At 42.1% G+C, this 10845-nt stretch overlaps 1 protein-coding gene across 1 annotated transcript in view; it reads right to left on the reverse strand.

The window, feature by feature from the left end:
* LOC142784526 (uncharacterized) overlaps positions 1 to 3302 on the reverse strand; it is a 37184-nt gene extending 33882 nt beyond the window's left edge. Inside the window, exon 1 of the mRNA XM_075882970.1 lies at positions 3216 to 3302. Coding sequence (XP_075739085.1) covers positions 3216 to 3237 — 22 coding nt within the window. The 5' untranslated portion in view covers positions 3238 to 3302. The remainder of the gene's footprint in view (positions 1 to 3215) is intronic.
* Positions 3303 to 10845: the final 7543 nt, after the last annotated feature.

A 10845-nucleotide genomic window follows, 5' to 3' on the forward strand; every position in this document is an offset into this window, starting at 1 on the left:
GAACAAGGACAAGCTTTTGTAATGGGTTGGAGCATTGGACGTCCCACTCGCTACGCAATACATATTGTGCGATGACTGGTTGTTCTTTCGCTATTTTAAAACATTTTAAAGGTCGTATTAACGCGATTGCTTTCCCGAAATCAAGCCTGCCTAAGGCAAGTTTCACTACAAATTACAACCACCGGCGTTGCACAGTGGTAGAATACTGGGCTGGCACCGGGTTCAAGCCCCACTGTGTCATTGGTGCTAGGTCAAGCCTGCCTAAGGCAAGTTTAACAAGTTACAAGCACCGGCCTTACTCAGTAGTTGAATACTGGGCTGGCACCCGGGTTCGAGCCCCACTGTGTCATTGGTGCTACGTCAAGCCTGCCTAAGGCAAGTTTGACTACAAGTTACAAGAACCGGCGTTGCTCAGAGGTAGAATACTCGGCTGGTACCAGGGTTCGAGCCCCACTGTGTCATTGGTGCTAGGTCAAGCCTGCCTAAGGCAAGTTTGACTACAAGTTACAAGAACCGGCGTTGCTCAGTGGTAGAATACTGGGCTGGTACCAGGTTTCAAGCCCCACTGTGTCATTGGTGCTAGGTCAAGCCTGCCTGAGGCAAGTTTGACTACAAGTTACAAGCACCGTTGTTACTCAGTGGTAAAATACTGGGCTGGCACCCGTGTTCGAGCCCCACTGTGTCATTGGTGCTACGTCAAGCCTGCCTAAGGCAAGTTTGACTACAAGTTACAAGCACCGGCGTTGCTCAGTGGTAGAATAATGTGTTGGAACCCGGGTTCGAGCCGTACTGTGGCATTGGTGCTAAGTAACGGACACCGGTGGTGGCGGTGGCGGCGGCGGACAACTGCGCGTGACACGAGTTGTGATCTTATAACAGCTTTCGCTGTAAAACGTGTGTTCTTAGAGGCCCCCTAATTCGTTCAACCGAATCACTCTTCATTCACTTATAGATTTAAATAGTGAATTTAGGAGGTTCACGTATTTATGGGCCTACTAGCTGCTTTATTGAGCTGAGCAAACAAAAAAAAATCAGACATAGCCCTCAGTAAGACACCAAATGTGGAAGTACAACAAATTCTAACACTATACCTGAGTCGCGAAGATTGTACATGATACCAGCGCACTGAAAATAACTTCACAAAGATTACGACACATTTTCGGGCAATAAAAGTAAGTTCACATCAACGTGGTTCGTTTTAAATGTGTTTTGGTTCAATCTGGATTAATACGGACGCGGGCGGACTCCAGTGTAGGTCACTAATTCTAAGTCCCGTGATTCGCTGTTGGTGAGGTAGCTTATAGTCTAAATATTTGGACCACCGATTGCTGGCCAACTTACTTGGAACACCAGTATAATGATTGTCTTGCTAATTCCTTAAGGAAGGTGTTCTTTTTGAGGAGGATGTCTAAACTAGGAACGCCTGAACTAAGTACTTATGCATGCGTAGAGTGAAAAAGTAGCTTGTATGTTAGAATATGCATAATATTTTATATGGCACATGACACCATGTAGTTACTCTACTGTACTGTATAGCTCACGTGTTGTAAAATACCTTATGCTTAAAGTGCAAGTACTTTATGCCGCGGCTGCATTTCCCTTAGCTCCCGAAGAGAGTGTGAACCTTCGTCAGTTGTAATAAGCAAATTTTAGAGCAATGTTCTTCCGACTGCCGATAACACTGTGAAATGAAATAAATGTCTTTGTATTTTAAGCTTTCCAGCTTACGACGCACTACATTCAAAACAACATTCAGAACTGAGAAATAAAAAGAAAGCTCTAGGATGAGTTTAAAATTTGTATGACCTCAGTTTTATGAGCGCGAAAGTTCACCTTAAAATGAGCACTTTCGTACTAGTTACATGCATAAAACAAGTGCTATAAGCTCAAATAAAATATATAGGCTTAAGTACAATATTTTGACTTCCCTCTACAAGCGGTGCTCCATAAATAAGGTACTCGAAAGGAAAATTCTTCAAGGCGTATAAGAATTGTAGGGTTTACACAAATTGGGCAGATTCTACTACTCAACAAGCTGGTCCGATAAAAAAAATTAAGAGGTATAGCAAACACTGATTATAAGCCACGTGTTACAGCTTCTGTTGTAAACCATGAACATGTTGGTGGGTGGTGATTGAGAGCGTTTTCTTTCTATGCCACACGACAAACCTCGGTCTCACGAGGTCTGTGGTGAAAAGAAAGAAATAAAGAATAAATGTAGAACGTTTTCAAAGCTAAGAAAAACAGTAACAGCCAGGACTACCTGGATGCCCATTAATTCCACTGTGTTTTTAGTACTGTATATTTAGTTGAAACTTCGCTAATGTTTTTCTTTACTCAAGAAACAGCATAATATAGAAAGCACGTTTTACCTGTGCGCAACCGAAAGAAAAGTAATCAAGCAAAACAAGCTAAGAAACAAACACAAAAGAATGTCTGCATCAAGGTCTCGTATATATATCTTAAACTGCAGAATCATGCATTGTCACCTACGGTTCATTGGCATGCGAACATAATAATATTAATAATGATATTTATAATAATAATAATAAAAAATAATAATAATCATAATCATAATAATATGTTGGGTTTAACGTATTCAAGACACACGATATGGTCATGAGGCACGCCGCAATGGAGAACTCCGGGAATATTGAGCGTGTGATGTCTAATGGCCACTGAGATCGCATAGCAGACAAGCATACAGCATTTCACTTCAATGCAAATGCAACCACCAGAACCTGGATCTGCCGGCGACATTGGGGTCAGCAGGCAAGCGCCATAACCGCTATCTCATCACGGCGGATAACGCAAATAATCAGAAGTTGTAAATAGTATCTTTATGCGGGTAATATGTTGTTGAATTGTGTAGCCTTACCAATGATATTTTGTCTCACCGTTGGTTCGCATCAGTTCATAACAATCATATCTAAGAAATATCAAAGTTGTTATTCGTTTTATATTATTCCTACTATCAGTGGCGTAGCCGAAAATCGTGCAGCAAACCCAATCTTTCAACCCCCCCCCCCCCCCCAATTTTTTTTGGACATAAAATACATGCTGCAAAATGACCATTTGCCTGCCCGGCTCCCACTTCAGAGCAACGAGATGCCCCCATTTTAAAAGAAGTTTGCCAACTCCCCCGCCTGGATTGACCTTATTTTTGAGAACAGGCTATCTGTAAATAAGGTAGTCTAGAAGAACGATCAACTTACAGTAGATGCGATTCGCTTCCATTTTCTGTAGCTGTGGTTGCTGACACGCGATCCAAGAGATCCTGCGGTGAACAGAACTGCCAGTTTTATCCAACAAGGTCTGAATGCGCCCGCTGCTCGTTCTTTGTTTATAAGGCGGGAAGCGCCAGCTTGTTTTTTTCTTTTTTTTCTGGAGGACCAGCCAGTGTCATCTCATTTTATCATTTCCGAGCCGCCAAACCGACAGCGAGAATCTCGGAGTTTGCGAAACGGAGACATGTCATATGCCTGTCTGCAGGTGATTAGCGCTTCCGCTTTGGTTAAGGTGCGTTCGAAAGGAAATCTCATGCCTTTTTCCTCGCCGGTCGTCGAATGGGTGACCTTGGTAGCTGCGTGAGTGACTGAACTGTTAAACGTCAAAGCCGCGAGGCTTAGGAATGTCTTAGATGTATTTTCTGAATTATTTTCCTTGTCTGGCGAAGGCTGTCTCGAAGCTACACGCAGTCAAAACAAATTATGCAATCCGTGGAAAAGTTAACTGGCTCTTGTGCACGAATAAATACCTTATCGGTTAGTTTGTTTCCTTAAGACTGCTGTCCATCGGGTTCCTTTAAGCTGCTAATTCATTGTATGGCCTATCTTCGATAGCCATCGCATGTTTAAGGAAAGAGTTTGCCTCCTTTCTTCGTTTGTTCTTTTGTCATGTTGCAGTTCGCAGCGTCTTGACTGTATTGATGCTGTGCATTCGTAGTGAAAACCAAACTTAGTCTTGCACTGAAGCCTATTTTTAAGGCTCAGAGCATCTTTCCGCGCTGCTTAAAAAACTGTCTTTTTGGCGTTGGCCAGCATTGCTACGGTCTGCAGGTGGCGGTTCACACCCAAGGTGGTATTGCTATGCTGGTAATTCTTAGAAATCTGCTGCGTACTCAACAGTGGGCTACCCAAAATGCCAATTTAGCATACACCAGAAGATTTTGGGAATGGTTAATTTCCTTTAGTAGGAATTTATGAGTGTGCTGTGCTATCGTTTCCCCTGGTCTCTAAATGTAAAACTGCTTACACTAATAAAGTGTTTTCCACGCTACATCGCCGTCGGAAATATGATATTTGGCAGATCCCACATGCCATGGGAATCTATATCACGCGAAGGACACGGAGAGAACAAGCACTGAAATTTGGGATAGTTTGTTGTTGAACGTAGTGGTATTGAGAGCCCGTAAACAGGCAATAAATGAAAAACAGAATTATACAGACGAGCATTTATGCACATATAACGCCATGTTTTATCCTACACCAAATACGAAAACGCATGCGTGAAACTACAATCTAAAAAATCACAGCATATCCATAGAGTGAATGATGATTGGTGGGGCGCAGCGTTCGTCAGTCTGTCTGTCCATTCGTTCTTGCATCCGCCTATCTGTGTGATCCTTGGTGCATCCGTCCGTTTGTTCATTCGTCTGTCTGTCCGTCCATCTCTTTTTGCGACCATCCCTCTGTCTGTCCATCCGTCCGTGGGCCCCTCTGTCTGTCCGTCCATGCGTGTGTCAGTCCGTTCGTCCGTCCATATGTCTAGAGAAAACTCCAAGCACAGCCATCTCACATCTTTTCATCATGTATTCATCATATACAAGTGCCCCCATCCAGCAGACATTGTAAGGACTGCTATTTCGGGTATGTGCCACTGGTGGTTACGTTCTACGAGGGACGCACAAGCCACGCCATAAGGAGCTTCACCCCTAAAAAAAACAGGAGAACAGCTATCACCTTAGAGTTAAAAATGCAAAAAAACGCAAAAAAGAAATCCCGTACTTCCTTCCCATGAAGACATCATACAGAAACATCACACAACTGAGGTCAAAGATCACACATGTGCTGGCAAGCGAGCAAATGGCTATCGCTGGCCTGCTCTCTCAGCGTCGAAAACTTATCTAGGTAAGTCATTTCACTGGTTAGTAGGCTAGCTGACGCACGTGGAAGAATTTTTGTGGATATGGAAGGCTCCCATTACTTCTCATGTTGTTCTGTTTTTCTCCCGGAAAAGAACGGTAGTATCGCTGAACTCTAGAATGCACCCACATTTTTCACGGAGTCCCGCAAGGTGTGAATATAGGGTTTAGGCAGCTATTGAGGCAGCGGCTAATCTGACCTATGTAGTGTTGGCCGCATATGAAAGAAATACTGCCCATGGGAACACAGGTGTGATGATTTATTTATTTATTTATTTATTTATTTATTTATTTATTTATTTATTTATTTATTTATTTTACTCTCAGGGCCAAATGGCATTACAGAGAATGGTGGGTTTTTAACAAAAAAGTTCTAAATGAACAAAAAACAGTGAATACCGCTAGATTGTACAAATAATCTTTTAAAAGTACAATGTCTGCTAATACACTACTTAATAATACATGTTAGCTAACACAATACAGAACCTAATTATACAATGTTAGCTATTGCAACAAAAACAACTTACTAGACAATGTTAGCTAATGAATCACGGAACAAGCTGTTATCGCTAATAGCAACAATGTCACCGGGAGGTCTGTTCCACTCCTTTGATGTGGAAGGCAAAAATGAATTGAAGAAAGTTTTTGTGTTGCAGGAAGGAATGCCTACTTTGTGGTGGAAGTCAATGGGTTGGGATATGTGCTGTGGGCTAAGTAGTAGTTTGTCATGCAAGATAGGATGATCGTATATTTTGTGAAATTGTTAAACGGTCGACTTTTCTGCGAGATGCTAAGGAAGGGAGTGCAAGGAAAGTTTTCAATGGGAATATTCTCGCGGTTCTGTTATAACTGAACAATATAAAACGAACGGAGTTATTCTGAGCAACTTCAAGAAAAGTTACCAGATTATCATAGGTGGGGTCCCACACGGCTCTAGCATATTCAAGTTTAAAGCATATTAGTGTTTTATAAAGCTGCAGTCTTAAGCCATGTGGAGCGTTTAGTTACGTATTCAATAGCGAAGCATGTGGTTAGCATTGTTAATGAAGTATTCAGTATAAGGTGACCTGTTGAGGTTAGTTGTTATGTGAACTCTAAGATACTTATAACAGTTAACAAAATGCCAAAGAATGTTAATAAGATAGTAAACATGTGATGTAATGCAAGTTCTTGATACCCACATGATTTGACACTTTTTAATGTTTAGGTCCATTAGCCATTTTTCACACCAGTTAGATATAGCGTTAAGTTCAGACTGCAATATAATAATGTCATTATCGCTAGCGATTTCTCAATAAATAACACAGTCATCAGCAAATAGATGAATGTTAGATGATACAATTGCTGACATGTCAATATTATAAATGAGGAACAACAGCTGGGGGCCTAAGACAGACCCTTGCGGAACGCCAGAATGAACTTCTCGAAAAAAAGAATTATGACCGTTTGCACTAACTAATTGTGCTCTGTTAGTGAAAAAGCATTCAATCCACATTGGAAGGTTACCGTCAAGATTTAGTTGGTGTAGTTTGTAAAGTGGCAGTCTATGGCAAACCTTGTCAAAAGCTTGTGAGAAATCTAAAGAAATACAGTCGGCATGGGATGAGTTATCAAGAATCCAATGTAAGTGATGAGTGAATTATATTATCTGTGTTCCACATAAATAATAGGTTTTACGAAAGCCATGTTGTGGTGACGTGAAAAATGAATTCGATTCTAAGAAATTGACTATGTTTCTAAACATTATATGGTCGAACATCTTACAACAAATACTATTATAGAGATTGGACGATAATTGTTTGAAGACTGTTTATTACCCTATTTATGAAGTGGAACGACTTTCCCAATAAAACATTGACTAGGAATAGTAGAAGCATCTAATGACTGTTGGAAAATTTTAGTAACTGTAATGGAACTGTAAGCGCTAGTACTTTTTGAAAATTTTGTGATAGTGTCATTATAACCAGGAGATAATTTATTCCTAAGCCTTTGAGTTAGGCATACAACTCCAAGAGTTTCAATGATTTTGGATGACATGGGTGAATAATTGGGTAAAGTCGCGCTAGGTAAATCATTACGGCTATCTAAGCAGAAGTATATGGTAAAAGAATTGTTAAGAACAGCACCGCAATAGGCTGAGCTTTTTTCGTTACCGGATCATTCAATCAAGAAAATATGGACGTTCGGCACGTGGGTTGCGACTGACGAATAAGAAAGTATTTGCATGAACTCCATAGAGGTATATAGAAACAAAACTTTATGAAGCACGCTAGTGAAGAGTAGATAAGAAAACGATAAACCAAGAACTATATGTACAAGGTAATGACAAGCAAGCGCAGCAGGCCGTCGTAAGCTGTTCAGAGCTCGGCTTCGTTACTGCGCAACCCTGTCGAGCGCGCAGAGTTCCTGCCTGGTAAGGGAAAATAAGAAAAACACCACATGATAGTTCGGAGCACTGTCCTCCCGTCGTGATGTGCCAATCATCGTGCGACAGGGCAGAAGTGGCACGGAGGGTGCACGGTCACACGGTGTGACATGGCCGGAACGCACAGAACTGTTGCCATGAGCAGCACTGTTGCAGATTACTCGGGGGCCACCTCAGCATAATTGGCCGCGACTCCCAAGCTCTATGATCAGCCAACGGTCCACAAAGGCAGCACCAGGCAGGCCTCATCTATGAACCCACTTCCGGCAGCTGCACCCAGGCAGGAGCCGCGCGGCAGGACACGTCCTTGAACCTCGAAGTAGGCCACCAGAGCTGGACTTTGAATAGACTCGGCCTGGTCCCGCTTCCGCCTCAGGAACGCTGACCGACGCTCGTCTGTAGGTGTAGATCCTAAATGCTTGGCTCTCAACCATTGCGAGGATGGATCAGGATATATATATATATATATATATATATATATATATATATATATATATATATATATATATATATATATATATATATATATAAATAAGAAAGTAGATGCGCTTTCACATAACAACTGTTTATTGTGCCGACGTTTCGAGTCTTTTTCAAGGCATAATACTATTTACATATGTTCCGTGCCTTTTTATATCCTGTCGAGACAGGAGGGGAGGGGTCAATTGAGAGAGAGAGAGAGAGAAAAAAAAGGAAAAAGAAGAAACAGCGAAACCGGAGGACAAACAATAAATAAAATATAGAAAATCTAGGAGAAGAAGCAAGACCGACACGGCGTAATTAGAAAAGGGCAGCATTTCAACAGAGTAGGGCAGAGGTAGATGAGGAATGTCATCATTGTCAATAATACCTCCCCCGCACCCACACTTCCCCAAGTGGGCAGGGAGCCGCCGTTTTTGTATTTCACCGTTCCGTGTAGTCCGCTGGCGGCTTGTTCCTCTTTGAACTGTATGACAAGTTAATGGGGAGGGCTTAAGCGCTTTAAGTGCATGCTGGTGGCGTCGGGAGAAGCGAAAAAGCCGGTGAATGAGGCACTGCCATCAATATTCATTATATGCATTGACTCCTTGTCAGTGAAGGAACAGAATGTGCGTTAAAAATTGAAGAAGAAGAAGAAAAAAAACCATTGGGGGGGGGGGGGGGGGGGGGAGACTGTACGACATCCGAGACAGTCACCACACAGTTGCGGCTCACTTGGGAAGACATGCGCGCATTCACGAAAAAGTTAACGAAACCACCTAGTTGTCAGCTCCTTGTCAGTGAAGGAACAGAATGTCCGTTTCAACTTAAAGAAGAGAAAGAAAAAGAAAAAGAAAAAAAAGGGGGGGGGGGGACAATACGACATCCGGGACCACTTATCTGTGCGTTCCGGCTGTGCTTGATGAGGCAAATCCTTTCTATGTTGTCAGATGCATAGGCCAAAAGCTTTGTTAGCGGGTAATATTATTGTCGTAATGAAACCGGACCGATTAGAGAGAAGCGTTTGCGTCTTTTAGTTGTCGTAACGCAGACAGAGTGCCTGGGTGTTCATTTATTCCGTATTTTATCGTGTTAAATTTGTAGATAAAATAAGATTCCCGTTGTTCCCGTTCTCTGATTGTTCGAAATTTGTTTTCTAGTAGTGTAACCCTGATGTCATCAAAGCTGTGGTCTTTTAATGTGCAGTGTTTTGAAAGTGGAAGGCCTGGCAGAGATCGTACATGTGCCCGATGGTTGTTGAATCTAATTCTAAACGGAGTGTCTGTCTGGCCCACGTATTGCTTGTTACATACCCCACATTCCAGGAGGTATATGACGTTGTCTGAGTCACAGTCTAGTGCACCTCTTATCCTGTGCTTAAAATCCGAGTGGGTGCTTTTCGCCACTGTCGTTGTCTGCATGTGTTTGCATACCCTGCATCTGCTTTTTCCGCAAGGGTGACACCCAATTTGAGATTTCACACCTATCTTTGAATTTATTAAATGATCCTTTATATTTTTCGGCCTTCTGTATACAACACAAGGAGGAGAAGTGAAAATTTTGGATAGTCGCACGCTCTGTTCCAATATGTTAAAGTGTTTTCTTAGGACCTTGTTTATGTTCGGTGGGTTGCTCGTGAAAGTTAATAGCAAGTTTTTGTTGCGGTGTTGGTCGGCGTTTCTCTGGTGGTTGAGAAGAATCTGGCGGTCCAGATTTTCAGCTTTTTTGATGGCGTCATCGATGATAGCTGGCGGGTATTCTTGATTAAGGAGTACTTCGCGCATATGTGTGCTGTTTTTGTGGAAGTCCTCGGTGCGGGAGCAGATTCGTCGAAATCTGTGTGCTTGGGAATAGGGAATGCTGGTCTTGCAATGTCGCGGGTGGCAGCTTTTGAAGTGCAGGTATTGTTGCCTGTCTGTAGGTTTTCTGTATACGTTAGTTACCAACGCACCATCGTCAACTCGAATGAGTACATCAAGAAAGTTTATTTCAGTGTTAGAGTAGGTGTGTGTAAAATGAATGCTGGGGTGTACCTGGTTGAAAGCCTGTATGAATTTGAGGAGCTCGTTTTCCGAATGTGTCCAAATTATGAATATATCATCTAGGTACCGTTTATAGAGTAATGGTTTGATATTACAAGATGAAAGAAAATTGGACTCTATGTGGTGCATGAATATGTTAGCGTAGTTTGGGGCCATTCTTGTACCCATTGCCGTACCGCTGATTTGAAGATAGTACTGGTTGTTAAATTCAAAGCTGTTCAAATCGAGTACAAGTCTTGTGAAGATTTCAATTACTTTTTTGCTTGGATAAGCGACAGGGTTGTGTGTGCCATACGATTCAACAAGTGCCCTTACACCATCGTCATGTGGGATATTTGTGTAGAGTGAGCTAACATCCAATGTTACGAGAAATGCACCGTCTGGAATTTTAACGTCTGCTATTTCCCGAAGAAAGTGGTTTGTGTCACGCAAGAAGGACTCATGTGTGGGTGGTATGTCTTTGATTAAAGAATCAATATAACTGGAAATGGGTTCCGTTAACGTTCCCGTGCCTGATATAATGGGTCTGCCAGGGTTATTTTCTTTATGAATCTTCGGCAGCATGTAAAAACGACCAGGCGCCGAATGTACCGTAATAAGTGCCTTTTTAAGCTTTGAATTAATGGCGCCTTCACGTGTGAGATTCTCTAGGGTTGTTACAATGATTTTTTTGTGTTCCATGGTAGGGTCAAAGTCGAGGTGTTTGTAGAATTGTTTGTTATTTAGTTGTCGCTTGCCTTCCTCAATGTAGTCCGATCTATTCAGAACAACAATCG

This window comes from Rhipicephalus microplus, chromosome 1 (genome assembly GCF_043290135.1).
Source record: "Rhipicephalus microplus isolate Deutch F79 chromosome 1, USDA_Rmic, whole genome shotgun sequence".
Lineage (NCBI taxonomy): Eukaryota > Metazoa > Arthropoda > Arachnida > Ixodida > Ixodidae > Rhipicephalus > Rhipicephalus microplus.